The sequence below is a fragment of the Trichosurus vulpecula genome, chromosome 5 (assembly GCF_011100635.1).
Source record: "Trichosurus vulpecula isolate mTriVul1 chromosome 5, mTriVul1.pri, whole genome shotgun sequence".
In the NCBI taxonomy this organism is placed as follows: Eukaryota; Metazoa; Chordata; class Mammalia; order Diprotodontia; family Phalangeridae; genus Trichosurus; species Trichosurus vulpecula.
The window spans coordinates 35,277,233-35,304,125 of record NC_050577.1 but is presented as its reverse complement, the minus strand read 5'-3'; the positions used below and the strand labels follow the sequence as shown (position 1 = coordinate 35,304,125).

At 39.0% G+C, this 26,893-nt stretch overlaps 1 protein-coding gene across 1 annotated transcript in view; it reads left to right on the top strand.

Moving 5' to 3' along the window:
* Positions 1-26,893, top strand: part of KCNH8 (potassium voltage-gated channel subfamily H member 8) — a 404,012-nt gene that overhangs the window by 96,107 nt on the left and 281,012 nt on the right. The window contains exon 2 of the mRNA XM_036761371.1: positions 14,200-14,433. Coding sequence (XP_036617266.1) covers positions 14,200-14,433 — 234 coding nt within the window. The remainder of the gene's footprint in view (positions 1-14,199; positions 14,434-26,893) is intronic.

Sequence of the window (26,893 nt, the reverse complement as noted above, 5' to 3'; positions counted from 1 at the left end):
TTAGACTCAGAAGGTTGGGACCAAGGTGGGAAAGAGGAGTTTTTAAGTTTAATGTAGAAAGAAACTTCTAAAAAGAAATCTCCAAAAATAAAGCAGATTATCTCAGGAAATAGTGAGTTATTCATCAATGGAAGTCTTTGGACACAGGGCTAGATTATTATGGGTCTCATCTGTTTTAGAGGGGCTTCACATTCTAGGTTATAGACTAGATGTCCTCTGAGGACCCTTCCACATTTGCATTCTGTGACTCTCCAGAAATTTAGCTGCTGCTATTTTGTGTGAGCCCAATAGTCTGCAGAGAGGTTTTGCAATACTGATCATTGTCATTAAAATTTTAGCTCGGAACACATGACCAAGGCCAGTTTCCTATATTTAGCAATTTTCTACCAGGTATCACTAACCACCATTTAACTACTTAGGGGCCACATATGGCCAAATTCCAGATTCCCAAGCTGAGGCTCAGATTTATAGGGATGATTTTTGACCCCAAGAGAAGCGGCAGTGCCCTCCAATCGCTGACGTTATTTTAAGGACAGAGCACTGCAGGCCATGGGGCTACAGGAGGTGAGGCAGGTGCAGCAGCTGCTAGACCAGCAGTCCAGGGAATGCAAATAAAGACTCCAGTGGAGCTCACTGTACTAGGAGCTGTTAATGACTTTGAACTTTCCCAGGAAAGGGGGTGGACAAAGGAAAGAGCAAAGGAACAGAAAAAGAGGCCAGGAACATACGAGGCACAATATTGCTCTAAGGATTTTATATGTATGTGTTGTCGGCACGTACATATATATGTACACATATGAACACATATGTCATACAATCTAATAAATATTATATATTACTATATATTTCTGTGTATAGCTGTAGGTCTTATTTTTCCTAATAGAATGTCAACTCTGACATGAAGGAATTATCTTTTGCTTTGCTTTGCTTTGTGTCCCCAGCAGCTTACACAATGTCAAGCCTATAGACAGATAATGTAAAATTGTTCATCAATTAATTGTACCTATGGACTGAAAAGCATCCTTATTTCCTAGAAATCCATTGTCCATTGACAAGCAACCATGAGGGGGCCCCCAGTTCCACAATGAGGGAGAGAATGCAATTTCAACCCCTCTCTATGTAGCTATTAGAGACTTTAATATACAATTCTGAACCCCATCTACTTGTGTCTCTGACGTTGTAGGTCACCCTTGTGTAGTCATGACTCTCCAACTGCTCTTGCTGCCTGACCCTACACCCATCTGGGACTGATAATGCACAGTCAGCACTCCACATGCATTTATTTCTCTGGTACCCAAATTCCCTGAGATTTATTTTAAGCAGTATGTCTATAATTATCATGATTCATTTTCCTGTCATCCTCCGGAGCCACTACAATCAAAAGACATAATTTTTTCATATCTATAAAATATCTATAACTATCAAATTTGTTTACTCCTGGGTTCCCTGCTACTTAAATTACAATTATCCACTGTAGAGCTATTAATCTTTGCTGTCTAATCCAACCTGAGTGCTGTGGAGCAGAAAGGAATGTGTGGTACACAAATGAGAGTCCATGAAATACTACCAAATTAGGGAAAGGATTTGAATCATGTTAGATCTGGAGAATACAAACAAAGCCTGAACTGAGGTGGAAAGGGCAGTCCATTTTGCTGCTAGATCACATTTGTTAAGGTAATTCAGAAACTTTAACCTCAGAAACCCAAATTTGCAAGTGTCCTCAGGTTTAAAGAAGAAAGAATAGAGAAATAACTGAAAAAGGATGAATAACTGATTTTTTCCCCAGATTTTTTTGTTCATTGATAGCAAAATGTGTGTCTAGGCCTACTTGAGATTAAGTTAAATGCATACATTCTTTTGCTAGGCCATTCCCTAATAAGTGAGCCAACATCTTCTGTGCTTGGTTGGGGGAAAGGAGTATTGGGAGCCATTAGGTGAGTGTGGCAAATCTATATATATATGTATAGATATCGATGATATGAATAGATATATTGTAGATGTAGTTGCATATATGTGGATATGTAAATGTGTATACATATATGCATATACATATATACATACTCATGTATATTTATACACATGCGTTATGCATATTTACCATTCGGTTTTGTTGTTGATGTTTAGATTATTGGAAATATAACTTGTTCTCTTGGCATCTTCTTGTCCTTCATTTTTTAAGTAGTGATTTCTTCCTCTACCAGCAATGTGGAGGAATATGGAGAAGGGAGATAAATTAGATGAAGTCACAATGATTTCTTTCCACAGTCCTTTCAATACCAGAGGCAAGAGTTCATCTATCCCATGGATTTCTCTTCCGCTTGTGTATTGTTTAGCTTTTATCAGGAGAGAAGGACTGAAGAATTCAGTAGTGCAAGGATTATATTCTTTATTTCAGCCACTTTCTCCTTGCCTTTTTTCATCTGATATGGGAATCTGATAAATAGATATACAGCTAACTTGGTATTCTCAATATGATGGCAATTCTCAGTATGATGGCATACTACACAGTGTTTGGGAATATTGCATGAAACATCACCAAGTGGCCCCTTAGAACCCTGAAAGAAACCCAGAAGCTCAGGTGGAGAAGACACCTGTTGCCATCTGGTCCCCTCCATACCTAACTGGGAATCAGCTCTACGATGAAGAAAAGCACTCTGTGCATGGGAGGCAGTCAGTGAAGATGCCTACACAGAAGATAGAGTTTCTGGTTCAAGCAATAGCATGTATGATTGTGTCATGGATTACAAACAGATGTAGGGGTGGGAGAATGATCTGTAAGGTAGAAAAATAGGAAGGGGCAGGTTATAAAGTGTTTTGAATGCCAAACAACTGGGAAAAGTGAAGGAAAAGACAGCTTTCAATTTTTGCTTGAGAGCTAAATGTAAATAGTTGCAAGTCTCGTGTGTGTGTGTGTGCGCGCACGCGCGCGTGCATGAAGGCAAGGCAATTGGGGTTAAGTGACTTGCCCAGCGTCACACAGCTAGTAAGTGTCAAGTGTCTGAAGCCAGATTTGAACTCTGGTTCTCCTGACTCCAGGAAGGGTGCTCTATTCATTGTGCCACTCTGCCCCAGTAGCAACTCTCAATACAGACTTTTTAAATCTGTAATTCTAGTCTTTCGTAAATGATCTCTGCCAAACAAGAGACAAAGTAGATTAGGTGGCTAATACAGCCAGAAAAATTTCATTGGCACGCAATGCTGTGTATTTTAGTAAAAACCAATTGAGTTCTATGATTGGGAGGAAGGAAGAAATGAAGGATCATTTAATGTAAAAGATTAAATCTATAGACTGGAAAACCAAGCACCACTTTAATTTATGTTATAAATGTCTCTATAGGCCACCACCCAATGGATGTATAATCTTACACATTTGTTCATATTTATGTCTGTTCTCCTCTGATGACTGCTCTTAAGGGAATAATATGTACTCTCATGTCCTAGAAACAGCTTATCAGTTTCCAATACTCATTTGGAAAATGGTCTAGTCCTTGCTGATGCCAATCCATCAATAAGCATTTATTAAGCACCTTCTATGCCAGAGACTACGTTAGATGCTTCAGATAAAAAGACAAAAAGGAAACAGTCCTTGACCTTGATTGTTATTGAAGATATGAATACAGATTCTCCTATCCCTTGTTGAAATTACTGTTTAAACAATATTTAGCAAATAATGAGGTATGAGGAATGACAAAAAGGTTGAGTATGGTAGTCTGGAAGAACTAGGAATATCATGGGAGATAGGGAAAGTCATAAGACTACCACGTGCCTCTTTTTGAAGGCTGCATTTTGTGATGGGAAATACACCCCATGCCCCCCCATCTCCTCTCCCCCAATCTAAGATGTCTTCTTCCATTTCCAGGCCTAGAGGGATAAAGAGATAGGTCGATTCTATTGATTTAGTCATTTAAATTTATAATGGTTGTACCAAGTACCATTGTCATGGGATCGTGCTTAAGTTGAAAACTGAACTGAACCTGAAAACAGTGCAATATAAAGTACCCTTAAATAATTTAAAAACTTCAAAATTATATAAACTATTTTGAGTGTGATGATCTTCAGCAGATGGATTATTTTTCTTCATAATGAAGTCTGTAAGTTTACCTGTGATCAGGCCAGTATGTGAAGGTAATATCAAAAGCAACGGGAAATCAATCAATCAACATACCCTAATTAAGTTCTCATTATGTGCCAGGTACTGTGTTAGTTACCAGGGGCACAAAATTAGATTTCATGAAACAAAAGCAAATATTCATGTCTTCAGTGATAGCCAGGATTTGAACTGGCTTTTAGAAATAAAGCATACCTTGACCCCAAACTCCAATGGTATTATTGGAAAGAAGACCAAGGAGACTAATATGCTATTCCCAGCTTGCTTTTCTCCTTCATTAATAATTATTCCAACACTAGAAATAATAATTAACTTCCACAGTTCGGGTTAAAGCAGGATATTGTGAATATCAGGAGCTTACGGTAGCTTTGTGCCTCTACTAGAAATGCTAAGGTATAAAGGAAGGTCTATGACTATCAGACTGCCAAGAGAATCAAATAAAAATATGGGACACTCAGAAACACAGAATCTCAGAGTTGGAAGTGGCCTTGACAGTCTTCAAATCTAACTCATGCCTGACCAAGAATCCCTCCTACACTATACCCCAGCAGTGGTCATTCAGCCATCATTTGTGAACTTCCTGTAAGGGGAATTCCTCCTCCCAAGGAAAGAGCCTAATGAATTGCCTTTAGGGAATCTGAAATTTGTTGAGACTGGAAAAGGTCAGGAGATCCATCCATAGGTCATATCGTGTCAGGTGAAAGGGGAAGGAGAAGGTGCTGGCCCATACGTGCTTGGAAGGTCCATTTAAAACAATACCAGAGAAAGCCAGTTTTGGAAGAAGTGGGAAGCCAGGGTACTTGGTCAGTGATGTTGAAATACTTTCCCAAAAAGACACACTTAGGGAAATTATCATATCCCGTGTATGTAAATGTGTTTCAGCCTACTATTTACTGATACTTTGGAGCTTAATATATACAAAAGAGCAAGCTAGAAGAAAGCTGAGAAAGGTTAAGGACAGTATTTAGATGCTTATTCCATATGTATAATTGATTCCTTAAAAGGTTAAATACCCTTAGCATGTGTAAGAATCACTCTGAATCCATTGTGAGTTTGGCATCATTTGGGCATGCTTTGTTTTACCTCATTCTAAAGTAAATGTCATATTTCTTCTCTGGAGAATAGAGCCCTGGTGCTCAGGTAAGCATGTGTTTCCAAGCAGATATCAGTACAAAAGGAGGCCCCTGTGTTTCCTAAATAAGGGACTATTCATACAGTCAGTACCCTGAACTTTATCAGGGGCTACCTGCAATGAAATTCCCCCTGGAAATGAAAGCTTTTATGGAGCAAAGACAATTGATAGATTGAAATGAGGTGGGAGGGCTGGGGGGTAGGGGAGCTCTTGTAAGCTGCCTTTTTAAAAGGTATCATTAAAAGAGGCATCACCTGCCATTAAACATCATAGTATGGTAAAAATAAAACTGACTGCAGAATAGGAAGGCTTGGGTTCAAATCCCGTATCTGATAATTACCGTCCAAGGAATTTATGCCAAGTTAATGTCATTGGGCCTCAGTTTCCTTCTTTGCAAATGAGAGGGTTAAACTGGATGGCTTCTGATGTCCCTTCCAGCATTAGAGCTATTATCTTAAGTCATTTAATCTCTCTGAAACCCAGCTTAATCTTTTGCAAAATGAGGCACCTCTAAATTTCTTTCCAGTTCTGCTTTTAAGTCACTTAATGTCTTTGGAACTCAGTTTCTTCTTTTGCTAAATGAGAGGGTTGAACTAGGTGGCCTGTGGGGTCCATTCCACTACTAAATCTCTGATCCAGGAATAACTCAAAGCTCAAAAAAGTGCATTCTCTAATGGAAACAACATTGGAAAATGTATGTGTTTATATATGTGTGTAAATGTATATATATATACACACACACACACATATATATGCATACATATATAGAAACACACATATATCTATATTCATGTATATAAATGTGTCTGAGTATATGTGTATGTGTATACACATACATATATGTATGTATATGTATATACATATACACATTTGTGTGTATACATAATTTGTATACAGCCAGAGGAAATTTGTTTTGCTTGACTATGCATGTTTTTATTAAAATATGTTTTATTTTTTTCAAAGGGGTAAGGAATAGGAAAAAGCATTTCTGTTTTTTTTAATAATGTGATGGGATAAAAAAATAATGCAATGGCATCCTACAAATGCAAAATGTTGTATGAATTGTCAAGTGAGGTAATTATATTCTTAGTTTTCCTAAATTGCTTTATTTTGTTACAAGATATTTCTCATAAAGTGGGAGTCATCTATAAATATTTGCAATCTAAAGACAGAACAGATGAGTACAATTTTTTTTTAAAAAGAACATGAATGGATTCCATAGACTCTTAGAATGTTAGAGATCACCTAGCTCAGGCTTTCCTTTTTATACATACTCTTGGAATGATTTGGGTTGGGGACTATCTGAAGCCATGGGACACAATCCATAGCCTCCCTGCTTCATGATCTTGGAGCTGAGTATTTGGACTCATTTGTATTTTTATAATAAGTAACTCTAATAATAGTTGCTGTACCAAAATTCAGAAAGAACACTGTGGTTTGCTTATAAAGAATAATATAAGGTAACCAAAAAAGGTGGGGGATGTATTGAATGGTTACCTGTTATATTGGCACCAATCCAGTCCACAGCTCTGTGGGGATGTTTCAATCATTCATCAATGGAGACTGAAATAACTTGACTTTCTGAGTCACCAGGAGGGTATTTTGTGTTAGAATGACAGCTGTAGTCAGATAGAGGTAGGTCTGAATTTTGAGGGTAGCAATTTCCATGTGGTGAAAGTTCAATACATAGTTTTAATGGTTGGAAAAGCAAAGTGGTTCCAAGTGTTCATTTTCAAGTTATAGAGCTCAGAACCATGCTACCTGACTTCTGGTCCTTTAGACTGAATCACCAAGAAAATTATTTTTAAAAGGACAGAATTTTAGAGCTGCAAGGAATCTTAAGTGTCATTTAGTACAACCCACATCTAAAACAAACCCCCCACAAGAATACACTAGGCCAGTGGGCATCAGTCTGTTTAAAGTCCTCCAGTTAGGAACACCACTACGTCCCAAGGCAGCTCATTCGATTTCGGAACAACTGTAATTGTTAGGAAAATTTCCCTTCCATTAGGCCTTAATGTGCTATTTCTGTAAATAAATTTCTATAATTTGCTGCTCTAAAATTTCCACAAATTGCTACTAATTCTACCTTCTGAGGACAAACAGCACAAGAAAAATATTGCTTCAGAGAGGATGGAGTTTTGAATTTGGGGTTATGTGGAGAACCTGTGTTCAAATCCAGCTTCAGATATTCACTAGCTGTGTGACCTTAGGCTATCTACTTAACTTCCCTGTGCTTCAGTCTCCTCACCTGTAAGTTGAAGGCTCTATAGTCAATGGTCTCTGAGTTGTGCCCCCACCTAGGTCTAAATATCTGATTCTATGATCCTATTCAAATAGTTATACTGGAAGGCAACGTCCAGGTCCCCTCTGAATCTTTTCTTTTCCAAGCTAAACAGCCCTAAATCCTATAGCTGACATTTATATGTCATGGACTTGAGGCCTTTCACCATCATTGTTTTCCTTCTTTGAAAACTCTTCAGTTTGTCCATAATATTCCTAAAATCTGTTACAGTATGACTGACATGGCCCGGCCAGGGCAGGGCACAAGAGGATTATCACCTCATTATTCCTGAAAGCAATACCTTTTGGAATACTGACAGCCCCAGATGTTTTTCACACAATGTACTGCAACACTTCCTCCCTTTTCTTATATTTGTGAAATTCATTTTGGACCCCAAGTGTAAGACTTTACACTTGTGCATTTAAATTGTTTCTTAGATGACACCCAATATGCCAAACTGTCGAGGTGGTCCCAGAGAACATATAGGATTAGTAAAGAGCTCCCAGCAATATGGGGGGAGGGAGACTACTCTGGGAAGCTAGGGTTAGCAGCAGAGCTGCCATGGTATTTGTCCCCTGTCAGTGCTAATTGAGGGGAAGTTGTTGTTGTCTGGTCTGGCTAGTGCATTGGGGAGTATTCTGGGTTGAGTGGCGATGGTCCTTTAATATTTATGACCTTGGTAAAGGTACCTCTCTGGCCTCAGTTTCTTCATCTGAAAATGATGGCATTGGACTAGATGGCCTCGGAAGTTCCTTCCCACATTTTCAGCTTCCCTTTTTGTGTCATCTTCCCCCATCAAAATGTAAACTTCTTAAGGGCAGGTGCTGTCATTTTTTATTAAGTGCTTAATAAATGTATATTGACTGACTCACTAAATCTATGAGCCTGAGATTGATTATAGTATAGTCAGTGGCCTTTGACTGAATCCAAACTTCACAGAACAAATTTGTTCTGTGAAGTTTGGATTCAGTCAAACAGCTGCACTTGAGGACCTAGAGGGCCACATATGGCCTCGAGGCTGCAGGTTCCCCACCCCCAGATTATACAATCTCCTGCATCAATTGTCATAGGAAAAAAGACTCCCTTTTGTTCCCAGTCCTGAAATACCATGATCTCTGGGGGAAGGGAATATATTTTCTTCTTTCTTAGTTTATTGATGCGTTCTCTACCACACTGAGCCATGTCCCAAGAAAGAGAGTGCTCTGGTAGAAAGATGATTGAATGAAAAATCTGAATGACCAGTCTTCACTCTGTCATGAATTGCTAATGAGACCTTGGGCAGGTCATTTGCCCCTGGACCACAATTTCCTCCTCTGTAAAATGAAAGGATTATACTAAATGGTATCTGGGGTCCCCTTTTGACTTTAAAATATTATAATGCTACCATTCTATTTAATTATTCATGCAATAAGATCTTCCAATGTACAGGGTACTACACTAAGCATTAAAGATACAAATATAAGTTTTTTAAAGTCCCCTCAAAGATCTTACATTTTCCTCAACAGATCACAATGTTTATATTAATAACATAAACAGGAAGTAATAAGAGATAATTTTGTGAGGTAGGGAACACTAATGGCTGAGGAGATGTTAGCCTTCTTCCATGTTGACCATGCCGGTCACTAACCTAGGATTCCTCCCACCATCTTACCTTGGATGAGATAATATTTATAAGGCAGTTTACAGCCCATTTAAGTGCTAGATGCCTATTGGCTATTGTTATAATCACCACTACCACCACCATCATCATCATCTTTGTCATCATCACAATCCTCTCTTGTATCTACTCCTGGGCCAGAAAGAGGATGGGGTGGGGAAAAATATGTGATTGTCCAGACTCATCCCAAATACAAATTCATTAAGGAATAGTAGGTAGGATGTTGGACAGAGTCAAGAAAACTTGAGTTTAAATTTTCCTCACTTACTAGCTGGGTGACCCTGGGTAAGTCACATAAGTCCTCTCTCAGGTTCAGTTTCATCATCCACAAAATGGAAATAAAAGTGTCGCCTACCTTTCAAATGAGATGATATTATACAAATCTTAAAATGCTTTGTAAGCGCTAGCTAGCATCGTTATTGTGGTGATTATTAGAGACCACCACTGATCCAGAGGTGTCAAATGCTGGGCTGCAACACAGCCCACAACACTCCCAAGTGCAGCCTAAACTAGTTTAAAACATAATTATAAAATTAATAAAGTCAATAGAACATAGTTAACAATAGTTAATGTTAGTATGTGGTTTTCCAAGACATTATGCAACCCACAAAGATTCTTATTTATGATTTAGTGGTCTCCTTTCCTGAATCTGACATTACCAATGTAATCTTCTCCACCCTCCCATGCCCCAGTGAAAGAATCTCTTCTACGGTGTATGACAATTAGACATCATTTCTCTGTTTACACACATCCAGTGATGGGGACCTCGCTAACTTATGGAACCACCCATCACATTTTCTTCAGTTTTCATCGTTAGAAAATTATTCATTATATGAATTTGAAATAGACCCTCAGTTTCTGCTTCCTCTTATTGATCATAATTCTACCCTCTGGTGCAACAATAACCAATTCCTCATCCATGGAGCAGATCTTCAAATATCATGTCCTCTCTTTAGGCTAAATGTCATCGGTTCTTTCCACCATTACTTACGTGATATGAGTCCTGTTTAGTCAGTACACCCTTCACCATTCTGTTGCCTAGGGGATCTGAAATGGACCACCCCCACTTATTGCTATCTGACCTTTGAAGAGGAGAGACAGACTGCTGCTTCTTCCCCTCCTCTAGAAACCATACTTCTTTAAAAATACATTTGCAATTTGCTTCAATTTTGAGTAGTTTATATCCACACTTACTTATAAGTGCAGCCAACGAAAACCTTTAACTGTTTTCCTATGAACTGCTATTGAGTTGGGTCTCTCCCATACTAGGCTTGTACAATTGATTTCCTAAAACATAATGCTGAACCTAAATGCAGGATTTTACCTTTAGCCCTGAAAACCTGTATCTCATTAATTCATGCTGTCCAAATTCAAATAGGAGCCTGTCAAATGTGGTAGTTCCTTAATTGATCTTATGCTGGGTCCTTAAAATTCTCCACCATGGTGACCAAACCTTCTGTTTTCATCTTCTTCCTGGAAACCTCCTTTTCCTTCTCCCTCCACTTCCCTCTCCCTTTCGCCCTACCTTCTCCATCTCTCCCCTTCCTCTTCCTCCTCCTCCCCCTCTACTTTCTTCTGCTTCTTTCATTGAATGGCCTTGATTAATGTTCTCTGCATCCTAGGGCATATGCCCAATCAAATGTAATGTGTAAAGATGGGCTATTCCCTCTGTTCCAACCTTCATTTCCAGTATATTGTTCATTACTCCATTTCCTGCACTTTATTGGCCAAAGTCAATTCTCTCGAGGATATCTCACACACACACCCCGCCCCCCCCCCCCCCACGATCTTCCATCTTAGTGTCTTTGTACATGCTGTCATCCCTTCCTGCAGTGCTCCCCTCCCCGCCCCTGCCTCTTGGAATGCCTGGTTTCTCCCATAGTTAATCTCAAACACTGTCGTCTAAACAAGCTTTTCTTGATCATCAAAATTCTACTTCTTCCCTTACTGAAGTGACCTCATAGCCATTGTTTTTACTTATTTGGGCTATGCTTTAAACTGTACATATTATCTCCTAATATAATGCAGAAGTTTCTTGAGGGCAGGAACTTTTTTTATTTTTTACCTTTTTATCCCCGGTGCCTAAGAAAGTGCCCAGCACAAAGTATGTACTTAATTAGCAATTTTTGCATTGATTCCCAAGTTGGGTTGGATGCTCCCTCTGCTTTCATCCAGCTGGCCTTTCCTTTGCACCTTGTCATCCCCAGCACCCAGACTTTGCTCTTCGTGTCACTGGCATCACCTTCTCAACCTCTCGGTGTCTAAATTAATTTTATGTTCCCTTTCTGGCCATCTCCTCACCATGCCTTCCCCCAATGTGTCATTCCCCCTCCCCCAATATGAGTACCTCCCTCCCTGTCTCCTCATCCCTTTCCAACATGCCTTTATGTTCAGTATTCCCACATTGAGTATAATCTCCTTGAGGGCAAGCGCTGTCTTGCTTGTTTATATTTCTATCCTTAGTGCTCAGCACAGTGCCTAGCACATTCTGTTTAATGCAGACTCAGATTCCATTCCATCGAAGCACAGTGGAATACAGGCTAGGTCAAGATTTCTCCAGACATTCAGTGCTTGAACAGCTACAACTGTCCCAACAATACAAATAGCTCTGTGATAGTCAAGACCACTCACAACCTGCTGCTGAGGAGTGTGTTAGCAGTTTAAATCAAACAAGCATACACACACACACACACTTACACACACACGCTGTATGCCATCCTTACGGTAAGGGTCAGCAGTGAAGTCTTGAAAATTTACTTCATTACCTAGACACAAATCCTATTACCTCCCTAGTTAGTGAAGAGACTCAGATAGAATGGGACTGACTCTGTCACATAGGTCACAATTCATACCCTAATTATAAATTCTTATTCACAATGGAATCCACCTGTCTGCTCCCAAATCCTTGGGTTGTATATTCCCATAATCTTCTCCACATAGCTCACCTTTAGCCACTTTCCAAAGCTCACTTTAAATACCATTTCCTCCATGAAGTCTTTTTCTGCTGTGGTATCCAATGATTTCTCCTTTCCCTAAACTGCAGATTTCTTTCTTCTTTTCTTCCTTCCTCTCTTCCTTCCTTCCCTTCCTTCCTTCTTTCTTTTTCTTGCTTTCTTTACTTTTTCCTTCCTTTCTTTCCTTCTTGCTTGCTGTCTTTCTTCCTTCCTTCCTTCCTTTCTTTCTTTCTTTCTTTCTTTCTTTCTTTCTTTTCTTTCCTTCTTTCTTTCTTCCTTTCTTTCCTTCTTCCTTTCTTGCTTGCTGTCTTTCTATCTTCATCCCTCCCCCTCCTGTGATTTCATATGTGAGGAGAATTCCAGTGAGAGTTCCCACTCCCACCATCGCAGACTTGCCGTAAATTGGTTACTTCTTAATCAGATATTACTACTGTTGCTCTGTAACCACTTATCTATGTTAGTCTTTTCTCTCCAAAGACCTTGTAAGCTCCTTGAGGGCAGGGACTGTATCTTATATGTATATCACCACCAGTGCCTTGCATAGGACCAGTAGGTGAAAGATGCATATGATTTGAAGAGAAATCAAACTATAAATACTTAAACTGTTTAAAAGGCAGTGGCATTTGGTATAGAGAGCTGGACTTGAAACTAGAATACATCAGTTCAAATTCTGTCTCTGATACTTCAACTTGATTGAACAAAGATATATTGAACGACTACTATGTGTCAGATGGACAACTAAGTGGCACAGTGGATACACTATCCTTCCTGAAGTCTAGGAGTACCTGAGTTCAAATGTGACCTCAGACAGTTGCTAACTGTGTGACCCTGGGCAATTCACTTAACCCTGTCTGCCTCAGTTCCTCATCTGTGAAGTGAGCTGGAGAGGGAAGTGGTAAACCAATGTTTTTGCCAAGAACCTCAAATAGAGTCACAAAGAGTCAGACATGACTGAAATGACTCAACAGCAACAAATGTGTCAGACACAGTCCTAGGCTGGGCATACAAGGACAAGAAGGAAAATAGCCCTTTCCTTCAAGAAGTTCACATTTTACTTGGAGAGCTCAGAATGCTCTCCTTTTTCACTGCTAACTCTTAGCTTTTCTGCCTTCTTTCAAGTCTAGCATAAATTCCACCTTCTTCAGGAGGCGTTTCCCAATCATTCTCTCTTCTCCCCAGGGCCTTCCCTCCAAAAATTAGCTTTAATCTGTATTGTATATACCTTTTATGCACCTAGTTATTCTGTATGTCATCTGCTCCATTGAAACATGAGCTCTTTAAGAGGAGAGACTGTTTTTGCCTTTGTTTTGTATCCTCAGCCCTTAGCACAGTGCCTGGCACATAATCAACACCTGATAAATGCTTGTTGACCAATTGATTGCGGCAAGTGAAAGCATGTATCCAGCGGCTAGAAGGAAAAAATGAAGCCCTAACTCCTTGAAGGGGTGGAATGTCAGGAAGCTTCTTATCTGGCAATTGGCACTTGAGCTAAACCTTGAATAAAGTAGAAGTTCCAAGAGTGACATTATCTGGAAGCATGATCTTGGCCAAATGAGTGAACATCGCTAAGCAACCATTCCCACAACTATAAATGGGGATAATAATTTCCAGGGTTCTTGTACGGATGAAAGGAGATAATGCACGTGAAGTCCTTTGCAGACTTTAATAAAACACTATGTAAATTTCAGCTATTATTAGCATTCCCTCTGAGACTCCCTTCCATTTGCCCCATTGGTATCCTACATGTACAGTTATAGATATTATGTTTCCCCTATTAGAATGTGAGCTCCTTGAGAATGGAACTCTTGTTTTTGCCTTTTTTGTATTTCCAGTGCTTAGTGGAGCCCTGGTACGTAATAAATGCTTAATAAATGTTTGTTGAGTGCCAGATTATAAATATGGATACAATTCCAAGTACGTGAAATGGCTTTGTCCCTTACTTCTGTTTTTATTTGTTACTTTGGTTACACGCATGCTGAGTGCCAGTTTGCTGTATGTTCTCTTGTAAACGTGCTTATCTCAGCCACTTTTTAACTCTTGTTTCCTATATGTGTTGTTCAACAGACAGTAACTTCATCCTCGCCAACGCCCAGGTGGCCAAGGGTTTCCCCATCGTGTACTGTTCCGATGGCTTCTGTGAGCTGGCTGGATTTGCCCGTACAGAGGTCATGCAGAAGAGCTGTAGTTGTAAGTTTCTATTTGGTGGGGAGACAAACGAGCAGTTGACACTCCAGATAGAAAAATCACTGGAAGAAAAGACAGAATTCAAAGGAGAAATTATGTTCTACAAGAAGAACGGTGAGTGTTTTAGGTTCTTTTTTTTTTTCAAATCAGCGCCAGATTTATGGGGTCTGTTGGGGAATGTCACCATCATTCAGCCGGATAATTACTCTGTAAACCCCATCCAAGCTGAGTAATGTTTCCTGTAATGCCCTGGAAATGAAATAAAATGGGCTAGAGGCTAATCTCTTCTCACTCTTGGCAAAGTAAGTGTATAGAGGATAATCTGCTTGGAAATTTTACAGAAAACTTATAGCTATTAATACATTAAGTTCTTATACCTCAGTACTCATTCGGTGTCTGTTTGGGGTATACTAAAGCTAGGCAGGATTGTTACTATCATTTCAAAACCTACTTGAAGTCATCATGAAGAGGTAAAAGGTTGAGGGGTGCTGGGCACCCCAAAATATTGACGCACCGGGTCCTGCTGAAAGAATTCGACTCAAGCCTTCTCAGCCAAGGGAAAAGACAAAGTTTATTAGGGATTCACCACAATGGGCTGTCTTGAGAAATCCCCCCTTCCCCCCCTGTGACGCCTGTTTCCACAAGTGGGCCAGATTCAACCTACTGAATTAGATTGAATCTGAGCACCTTCATGGAGGCAAGATGGAGATTATATACACAAAGACTGTAGGAGGGATTGAGGGGTGGTCTGGGGTGACTAGAGGAGGGGTTTAGGGAGGGTCTTGAGGGGAAGTCCAAGGAGGGCAAGGTGAGGTAATGGGATTAAGGGTGGGAAGTAGCTGAACAACAAAGGGCGAGGCTAGGTAGAGATTTGGGCCTAATGATAATGTGAGGCTTGTGGCCTTAGGGGAAGGCCAGATCCAGTTGGAAGATTCAAGGACAGTTCCAGGGGGCTCCCAGAGACTGCATTCCAGATTCAAGGGGGTTCCCAGAGACTGGGCCCTCATCAATCACATAATTTTAGAGCCCTGGTAGTTGAACTGTACCATAGAATTCTTAAAGATTTTGCCAATAGGCACCTTGTAAGGCTAGATCCTAAAAAATTGAGAGTCTATCGGTATGGCATATCAATAGTTTGCAACCAAACACCTTTGAGAACTAAAAACCTCTCAGAATAATTTGTTTCTTTCAATAAATTTTCCTCCAGTACCATATGATAAGGTGGAGATGACCCTAAATTATTTAAGCTTATGATAGTGACAATAATTTCTAGCACATCTTCTTAAAATGGAAGCATTTTTTGTGTCTGGGCTCAATGATATTGAGTCTGCTGCCCAAACACCAACCTCATTAACTTTGAAGAGACTGATTCAGTTGATTTTCCTACACATCTTCCCTCCTCACTTTCAGTGGCCTGTTATCATGTGTATTTGTTCAATTACGAGGGCACTATTTTAAGCTGCTATTAGCAAATTTTAAAAAAAATTTATATTCAATTCAACAAGCAATTTCTATTTTAGCATATATGAGTAAGGCACTCTGCTAAAGGCTAGGTACATAAAAATAAACACAAAGGATAAGATAAAAATGAAAGAAAATATGTATACAGATAAACACATAGTTATTTGGGAGAGAATAGCACTTGCACCTGAGGAGAATTAAAATGTAAAAAGCTTTACAGCAACTGAGATAAACTTGGAAGGCAGATAGGAATCCCAAAAGGCATATCTGATGAGGAGGGACCATTCCAAGCCCGTAGGACAGACATTTGCACATGACCATGCCTTTTCCTGGAGGCAGGAGATGGAATGTCAGGATCCAGGATCAACAAAAGGTCAGTTTCATTAGAGTATAGATTATCAGAGAGAGGGTAAGTCTGGAAGAAATTGATCTTTTAAATCTAAAAGCCGTAAGCAACCACTCCAATTCTTGAGCAAGAAAGTGATTTGGTCAGAGCAAAGCTTTAGGAAAGTAATTTTGGCAGCTGTGTGAAAGTTAGATTGGAAAGGGAAGTCACTGAAAGTCAGGAGATGAGTTAGGAGGGTGTTATAACAGTTTAGGCAAGAGATAGGGGCTCAAACTAGAATATTGACTGTAAAAGCATCAGAATGGCATCAGAATGACCAAGTCTTGGCAACAGTGGGATGTGATGGGAGTGGGAGAGAGAAATGATGGAGATTGAATTGAAGAAGATTCTGAGATTGCTAAACTGGGTGATTGTAAGCATGGTGTTGCTGCTCCTGGAAATGGGTAGCTTAGGATGAGGGATGGTTTGTGGAGAAAGTATAATGGAGCCCTTTCTTCTGTCAATTCTCTGATCTTGATGTGCACTACACTCTACTAGCAAATTGTCTGACTAAACTGGATAATCTGCACAGTGTCCAGACATCCCTTCAAAAAAAGTCTGTGGTACAATGCAACTTCCAATTTTCTAAAATTATATGATCACTTCAAGTAGGTTTTGAAATGATAGCAAAAATCCTGCCTAGCTTAAGATGCAAAGGTCTTTTCTTACTCTATGGAGAAACTCTTTCAATATTGTTTTCTTTGTTCATACAGGAATTTCCAGGGACAGTTCATTTTCAGGATATGATGAATCCACTCTTTTCTATCATACTCAACTAGTGTTGAGGAGTTTTGAAATTTTCTTTTTGGAGACTTCAGTTCTCTGTTATAATGGATCACTGTGCAATTTGACTTGTTATCATACTGAACACAGAATAGATAACACTACCCATCCATGAACAAAATCATCCATTCATCAACTCATTCATTCATTCATAGAATCTTTGTGTTTGGAGATTTTAATTCTCTAGGTTGGTTGATTATTTTAGTTGTGAGTGTTGCCTTGAAAAAAGAGTAGGTATCATCCATGATTGAAATCACGCATTCATTTTTTGAGGCTTGGTGTTTGCAGATGTCAATTCTCTGGGATGACTGGTTACTGTGAGATGTGTGTCTTTATTGCCCTGGACACAGAATAGATAATACCACCTATCCATGAATGAAATTATTTCATTCATTCATTCAACATTTATTATTACACACCCACTATATGTGAGGCACTGTCTTACAAATATAAAAATGTGAAACTTTATGTACCCTTAAGATGCTTACATTCTTTGGGTTTCACAAAGAATACTGGGCAAAATTCCTTGAATTTAGGCTGTTTAGCATAGTTTCTTTGGAGGGGAAGCATCAGTTTCTTATGCTTTATTTTTCCACCTCCACCCTAAAAGTCTGTGAGTTCAGATGAGGAACGTAGTTTACTCCACAAGTAACTAAGAAAGCTCAGACATGCTCGGGAATTTGATAACCAAATAAAGATAACACCAAAGTCACTTTACTACATGGAAATCTTCCTCTAGTACCACATTATAAGGCAGAGGTGACCCTGTATTACCTAAGGTTATATTAGTGACAATAACCTTTTGAGTCTGGGCCTGGTAACATGGAGTCTGCTGTCCAAAGACCAGCCCCATTAACTTTGAAGAAGCCTATATTCAGATGCTAAGTAAGCTGATAACCTTTTATCTGTGCAACTAAGTAGCACAGTGGATAGAGTTTCCAGGCCTGGAGTCAGAAAGACCCAAGTTTAAATCTGACCTCAGACCCCTATTAGCTGTGGAACCCTAAGCAAGTCATTTAATCCTGTTTGCCTCAGTTTCCTCATCTATAAAATGAGCTGGAGAAGGAAATGGCAAACTGCTCCATCATCTTTGCCAAGAAAACTCCAAATGGGGTCACAAAGAATCAGACAGGACTGAAACAATTGAACAGCAACCAGCTTTTATCTCCTAAGTAGTGGAGAGGCTGCAATCTGCCTCACTGGAGGGAGTATCCACTTCCATGATATGTTAGCTCAATGCAACAGTGGACACAAAGATGATGACAACTTAAAAAATGATGACTTTGGATTTTAGTAATTAAACTCTTAACAGATATAGTAAAAATACTCACATTTATGTTGAATTGTACTTAATGGGGCATATTCAATCCAGTTCAACTAATTTTTATGAAGTACAAATTAAGCACCAGACATCATGCTTGGTCTTATAGAGGAAATACCCTCTGTTGTCAAGAAGTTTACATTTTCCAGGAGGAGGAGGAAATAACATACCAGATAAAGGGGAAAGAGGTCTGACTCAAGAGTCCAAGGACCTGTGTTCAAATCGTACCTCTGATACTACTCATGTGACCTTGGGCAAATTACTTAACTTCTCTAGTCTTCATGTATTTCTTCCATAAAATGAGGGTTTTGCACTAGACAGCCCCTGAGGTCCTTTCCTGTTTGGGATCTATGATCCTATATTAATTGATAAATGCAAATAATATACAAAGCAGTTATGAATAGCGAGAGCACAGCACAAACAAATGGGAAAATCGGAAAGGTTTCTTGCAGGAGATGGCCCTAAAACTGAGCCTTGAGAGAGATGGTAGCAAATATTTAGATGGCATCTACTACATGCTGGACACTGTGCTAAAGGAAAGAGAGGGTTCAAGAAGTGTGGAGGTGAAGAATGAGAGCTCAAATTCAAACTCAGAATTCCAGAATTGGAGAGTTGGAAGGGATCTCAGAATCCATCTAGTCTAATTCATATGGAACAGGAACCCCCATTATTTTCTACCTGATCGATGTTCATTCAGCCTTTGCTTGAAAAACTTGGGAGTTGGGGGGTAGGGGTGGTAATGCACCATTTCTCAAGGCACATCTTTCCACTTTTGCAGAGCTTGAATTATTAGGAAGTTTTTCCTTACATCAGTCTTAAATTTGCAAGTTTTATCTCTTTTTTCTTGTTCTGTCCTTTAGGGGTAGACAAAACAAGTCTAATACCCTCTCCACCTGAAAGTCCTGTCTTGTTTCCACTGAGGATTCTCTTATCCAGATTAAATGTTCCCATTTCCTTTAACTAATTCTTATATGACATGGACTCAAGGCCCTTCTGTGTCATAATTGCCCTCCTCCAGACACTGTTCAGCTTTTCAATTGCCTCCTTCAACTCTGATTCCCAGGACTAAACACAATACCTCAGATGCCATCCAATGAGAGCAGAGTAGATTATTGTACTATTCCTAGAAGCTATGTCCCTCTTAATACAGCCTAGGGGCCCATTAGCTCTTTTTGGCTACCACATTACACTCTTTATTCGTATTGAGTCTACACAAACCCCAGATCATTTTTCATAACCCTGCATGTCTCCATCATCCTATATAGTAAGCATTAAATGAATGAACACACATGTGTGTGTGTGTGTGTGTGTATGAAACTGATTTTTTAAAACAATGTACAAGTCTTTACATTTATTCCTGCTGTATTGTAGCTTGTAAGACTCAGCTTAGTCCTGGAGCCTATCAAAGACCTTTGGGACCCTGACTCTGTCACCCAATATGTCAGTTATCGCTTCCAGCAGATGTCACCTAGGTCTTCTGACTCCAAACCCAGCACTCTTTCAATACCACATTATTTAGATGGTGGGAAGAACAGACAGAAGACTCTTGTAAGGAGTGGTTTGAAGACACAGTAAGGATGGTGTTCACTTTGAGAATTAGCAGGTGGCATGGCATGCCTTTGAAAGAAGGGGTCAATTTTCAGTATAGGTACTGCCCATCTAATTCAGATATAAACATTCCCATGGTATGAAGGCAGCTTAGGATCTTGTGATGACCCCATAGTAGTAGCATGAGTTAATGCTTAAACTGGGGTCTTGTGCTTTTTAAATAATTGATAATTATTTCAATATAATTGGTTTCCTCTTTGTCTTATTTATTTTATTTACATATTTAAAATATTCTGAGTAGGAGTCCATAGGCTTCATCGCTTTGTCAAAAGGATTCATGATATAAACAAAGGTGAAGAATTCATCATATAGTGAATGGAGAGCCAGTCTATGGGTCAAGAAGTCCAAAGTTCAAGTCCAGTTCCCAACATATACTAAGCATGTGACCCTCCACAAGTTACAATCTTCTTAGTGGCCCAACTATTGAGACAATAAGTTGCCTAAAAAGTACTGTGCAGCTGGGTGGCATAGTGGGTAGAGTTCTGAGCCTGGAGTCAAGAAGACTCATCTTCCTGAGTTCCAATGTGGCCTGAGATGCATTAGCTTTGTAACACTGGGCAAGTCACTTAACCCCATTTGCCTCAGTTTCCTCATCTGTAAAATGAGCTGGAGAAGGAAATGGCAAACCACTCCAGTATTTTTACCAAGAAAACCCCAAATGGGATCACAAAGAGTCAGATGTGACTGAAACAACTAAAATAAGAAGTGTTAGTGTGCAGTGGAAAAGGGAATTTCTACAGTGACACTCCCCAGAATAATAAAATCAAGACCGGACCAAGACAAAACAAATGCAAAAAATGCAGCAAATGCTGAAAGAAAAGAGAAGTAAAATTCCTTGAATCATTTGCTTTTTGCAATGAGCTGTTCAGTGAAGGAGAATAGAGGGAGAGATGTTACTCTCTCGGGAATGATCAGTCAATATTTGAGGTGTTCTTGGTGGCATATATTATTAGCCACACTCATCAATGTGACACAGCTGATCATTTTTAGAATGTTTCCTTATGCCCTGTGGGTATTTTAAAAACGAGGTCCTTATGTAGGAAAAATGCAAAGCCTTGCGGGTGGATCAGGGATGAATAATAAAGTCAGACTCTTCTAAAAATTAAAATTTTAAACATACACAGTAGGTGACTTCTGTAATTGACAGTGGTAACATCTAAGCTGGCTATGTAGCCAGAAAAAAATGGTTTCAGGTACACTTTGAAGTCCATGCTCTGGGGTATAACCCTATCTGAGACACTTTTACAAAGATAAATCATGTTCATTTTTTGCCAAAATATTGGCAGAGGAATGTTGATTATCTAGTGTGTTTTTGATCCAAGCACATAAAGCATAGACATGTTATAGAAGAACAGAAAGAGGACTGGGTTGAGGGTCAAGAAATCTGAATTCAAAATCCAACTCTAGGAGTCTATAACTGTGTGACCTCCAGCAAATCGCTTCTCATGCTTCAGTTGCCTCATCTGTAAAATGGGGCAGTAATACCCCCTTTACTTATCTTCCAAGTTTGCATGAGGAAAGCTCTTGTAGAAAGTGATTTTTGAAAAGCATGAGTAATTATTACTAATCAAACCCATGAGACACAGTTTTATAAATACTTTAAAAATCCCTGAACAATTATGCCTTCCTAAGGCAGATAATTTTCTTTAAAAAAAATCTTATTCCATAGGGATTCTATTCTTTGCTAAGGACTTTTAACTGTGCCTGAAACTTCTCGCCATGCAAGCTGGCAAGCCTGGATGTTACTGTAGGGAATTAGAGAAGTCACGTGAATTCCACGCTTAAAATGTTAATTTTAAGGACAATCTGAATACTTGCCATAAGTGCCAAATGAAGACAAATATGTAATAAATTATGTAACATTAAACAAATTACTTTCCTTCACTTTCTTCATTTCTAAAATGAGAGTAGCTGGACTAAAAAGCCCCCAAGGTTCTTTTCTGTTCTAGATTCATGGTGGAGAGAGAGCTATTTGTCCCAGGCATGAGGGTTATTGATATGGAATCAATCCTGGGCAATGCAGTTTAACACAAAGAGCCCTGGATTATGGGAAAGAGGAGCAGGGTTCAAATTAATACCCTGATACTGACAAGCTGTATGACCTTGGACAATTCATTTTCCCTATGTGATACAGTGGAAGGAGCCCTGGCAATGAAGTCCATGAACCTGAGTTTGAATCTCACCTTGGGAAAAGTCTGCAACCTCCTTGGGTCTCAGTTTCTTTATCTGTAAAAACAATGACTTTCAACTCAAAATCTATATTGCTGTGATCATTAGCCCAGGCAGATTTTCTTGTCTATTTCTCAAGTGACTGATGAAACTACTCTAGGAGAATCAATTCCTTCCAGGATCATAGAATCTAGAGTTGAAAGATGCCATAGAGATTAATACAGTCCAGCCCTTTCATTTCCTGAAAAGGAATCTGGGGCCCAGAGAAGTAACATAAATTGCCTAAAGTCACCAGGTGGTCAACTGTACACTTGGGATTGAACGTGGGTCTTCTGATACACAATTAAATGTGTTTTTCTCTGCACTATACCAGGGACTGATTTACAAAACAAGAAGAGAGCTCATACTGTTTTGTATTTTTAATTCTGTGTCATTCATTGCAAGACTATTAAGATGGGGAAGGGCACAAACATTTATTAAGTGTGTTGGATACTGTGATAAGAACTTAACAAATATATCTCATTATATGATCCTCATGAAAACTATGGGAGGTAAACTGAGGCAAAGATCAAGGGTAACTTATCCAGAGTCACACAGCTAGTAAGTCACTGAGAGCAGCCTTGTATTTTATCCTGTGTGTCTTGGAGCTACCTTTAATGAATTAAGGACCTGAAGTGAAAATTGTCCCCTCAAATATTTTTTGGGATCCTTGGAATTATTGGTCCCTGTGGTCTAGTCTCATTGTGACAGAATAATTCTTTGTAACACCAGAACCCTGGAGTATAAGAAGGTTTTGGACACAATTTTGTGGGTATTTATCAGTAATGCAAAAGTATATACCAGTGAAAAGTGAGGTGACAGGGCTCTAGGACATTTTTAGCTTTTTTGTTTTGCAAATACATAGATTTATATTCTGTGGTCCCCAGAGGAAATACTTTCTCCATTCATAGTATTCACTAAAAATAATCATTATATATTTTAAGATCTAAGGTATTTTTTATTCCCACTTCTGAGTTTATCCATCTAAAATACTCCCTTCAATTCCTTATTTTGCATTAAGAGACAAAACTTATTTCAGGAATTGCAGACACGTTATCTTAATTGATAAAACCAAATGCTTTTTGCTTATGAAGAGTCTACGCTGCTCTACATGTCTCAGCTTCAAAATCCAAGCTATCTGTGGAGGAATGGTTCTTATACCCATCTTTTCTCACCACCTTTTTCCACTTTGGCCCTTCACAGACTAAGGAAGAGACAAAGGTGATGGAAAAAGTAAGGATTTATTGGCTGGAAGGGGAGCCAGAGGCAAGACCTCCCTGCAGAGTACGGGAGAGGCAGGATAGTAAGAGCTCAGCTAAGACGTCCACCAGAGTCTGAAGACAATACCAGGAAATGGCTTGCAGACTGGGTCAGCAGTAATTCCAACCCTCACACCCTGATCTGAAACAGAGGAACACTTTTACACAGGAATGAAAGTCAGACATGATTTGGCCCACACTGAAAGTGAGGAATGAGAATCTTTTTAACTGAAAAGTTCTCCAGTCTCTAGTCTGGTGGGATATATTTGACAACCTGTCAGGATAGTCATGTATTAATATTTTCAAATCACAGAATCTCACATGGGATGCCATCTTGTCTAAACTGTACCAGAACAAGCATGCCCTCTATAGCTTGACCTATCTTGCCTTTGCTTAAAGACCTCTAGTTAGGAGGAACCTATTACCTCCCAAAGCAGCCCAGTACATTTTTGCTGCTTCTCTTTGTTACATAACCATGAAAAAAGTAATTATAGTCATAAAATAATATAATAGGAATCCTCTTTATATCCATTAGCTGGCTCCTGAGCATTCTGCATGGAATCAAGCAATAAAGATTGCCTTTAATGTAAATATCATTTAGGGGTACCAGTTTTTTTTGTGTTATTCCCACTGTGGTACTGTGTTAAAATCTTTTAGGGGAAGATTTTAAACCCTTGTTGAGTATTCTAAGCTTGGTAATGTTTTGAGTTTTTCTTTTTTTCTGACTCATATTCCTGACCAAGAGGTAGAGGACTGTTGAGGTAGAGAGAAGAGGATTTGAAGAGAGAGAGAGAGAGAGAGAGAGAGAGAGAGAGAGAAAGAGTGAAAGTGAGAGACAGACAGAGACAGACAGAAAGAGATAGAGACAGAAAGAGACAGAGACAGAGATACAAAGACAAGGAGGGAGGGAGAAACAGAGACAGACAGAAAGAGACAGAGACAAACAGACAGAGACAGAGACAGACAGACAGACAGAGAGAGAGAGACAGAGAGAGAGAGAGAGAGAGAGAGAGAGAGACATATGGAGACAGACAGATAGATGGGCAGAAGAGAGACAGAGAGCAGCACCATGGCCAGCAGCTAAGAAGCTAGTTTTTCTTCTAAGATGGTCAGGGCAGATGCATTGTAGGGAAAGTGAAAGTACAGAACAGCCTCTTCTCACCTTCCAATTGCTTGTTCACTAACCAGTATTGGTTTGCAGATGGTTTTCTTGATGTGTCATATGTTATTTTCTTTATACTTTTGCTCTTTCTATAAAAGTATGGTCAATCCAGATTTATGTATGTCCTTGTATTCCGGTTTTCATGCTTTGAATGAACTTTGGGTCAGCTCTAGAGGTTTTACCCACACAGAAGAATATTAACTGTGAGCTTCCTTCCTGGTTTGGGACTGGGAACTCCAACCCCTGGTCGATTGTTAAAGAATCTTTACTTGGAGGAGGCATATATTATGATCCATTCATCAGTATTTCCTTACTGCTTATAAACTCTCAAAAAACCAGAATTTTTAAAAGGGAATTCCTGGCCATTCTCTTTCCTAGGAAAAAGAGTGTAACTTTCAGTTTATTATTGTAACACCTGGTAGTTACAAAAGAATTATGCAACCCTCTCATTTCTGCAAACATTTGTTAAAAGCCTACTGTGTGCAAGACACTCTGGTAGGCACTGCTGGAGTAGCAAAGATTAAAAAAAAAACACCACCATCCTTACTCTCAAGGAGTTTGTACTCTAATAAGCAAGATCAGAAGTACTGGAAAGTAGAATGTGAATTGTGTAAGCACTAATTTTTATTTCTTAAATGTTCAGTTAAGACCTAGGTTAGCTGTAAGGATGAAAAGAAGGAATGGATGGGGGAAGAAGAAAATTAATTATTATAATAAATCAATTTATGAATTAAAAAAGATCCCAGCAAGAGGAGAGATTATTGGTAGTGGAAGGCAAGTATTTATTGGGGGGGAATAATTAAACCATCTAAAATTCATATGAAGAATGGTAGCATGGTCCAGTAGGAAATGTGCTAGATGGGCTGAAGGTTTTGCACCCCAAATTTGGCATGCACTAGCTATATTAATCTTGATGAGCCACTTTTTGTTGCATCTACAGAGTTTAGCACACTGTCTGTTACATCAAAAGTCTTTTCAAATGCTTGTTAATTTCTAAATGGGTAAGCCTTAACTGACAAGATTTTCATGGGAGTCAAGAGAAACAAATATTACAGAGGAATTTTGGATAAAGAAATTGTAGCTCCAAATATATTCCAGTAAGATAAAAGAAAAAGAGAGAATGGTATTATGAAAGCATTATTCTTTTTGATGTGAAATACAGTGATGCAGCTGGTGGCACAATGGATAGGGTGCCGGGTCTCAAGTAAGGAAAACCCGGGCTCAAATCCAGCCTCATACTCTTACTAGCTGTGTGATCCTAGGCAAGTCACTTAACCTCTGTCTGCCTCAGTTTCTTCAATCATAATAGTACTTCCTCACAGGGTTGTTGTAAGGATAAAATGAGATAATATTTGTAAAGTGCTAAACATAGTGCCTGGAATATCATAAGTGCTATATAAATTCTTATTCCCTTCCTTTCCTTAACTGATTTCCTTAATAAGGCTGTACAAATTTATTTTGTTTTATTTTGTTTCATTTTCCTTTGGTTTTGCCTTTCCAAAATGGTCTCCTCAACACTGAGAACCTTGGGACTTTCATATTTCAGTGTGAGGTGACAGGTAGAATTTATTTAGTTATTTATTAAGTGATTTCCATTTTTAGGCATTAGGAATATCAAGAAAAAATAAAGGTTTCTGCCCTCAAGAAGCTTACATTCTATTAGGAGATATCACATATACTCAGACAAGTAAATACAAAATAATACACAGGAATTTCAAGATGGAGAGAACATGAATACCTTAAGGGACAAGAAGGGCCTCAAGCAGGTGGCCATGTCTGAGCTGTGCAAAGAAAGGTAGGAATTTTAAGAAGTGAAAATGAGAATGGATAGAGTTGAGAGAATGCTGTTAAAAGGAATAGTTCGTATGCTCATTTTACTAGAATAGAAAGCACATGAAAGGGAATAATATACAATAAGACTGGAAAGGTAGGTGGAAGCCATATTGTGGAGGCCTTTAATTGAGAATTTTGAAATAAGAAAAGAAAGAAAAAAAGGAAGGAAAGAAGGAAGGAAGGAAGGAACAAAGGATTGAACAAACACATAAACAAAGGTAGGAAGGAAAAAATTGTTAAAGACCTACTATGTGATAATCTCTGTGTTAAGTGTTGGTTTACACAAGAGAGAGAGAGTCTATCTTCTCTTCAAGAAACTTACATTCCAATAGGAGACACCCACAAATGGGGAGCATTAGTCAGCAAAGAACATAATCACAGGGACGATGTGTCAAACTATAGGGCAACTGAATGATAGACCTTTTACAGATTCAATGGTAGCATTGATTTGGATCCTGTTCTCAAAGAGAGTTAAGGGTTTAGAAAAGAAAATAGGTAGTCACATTAAGCATGAGAAGATGGCATGTTTGGGGAACCCAGGCTGACTAGATGTA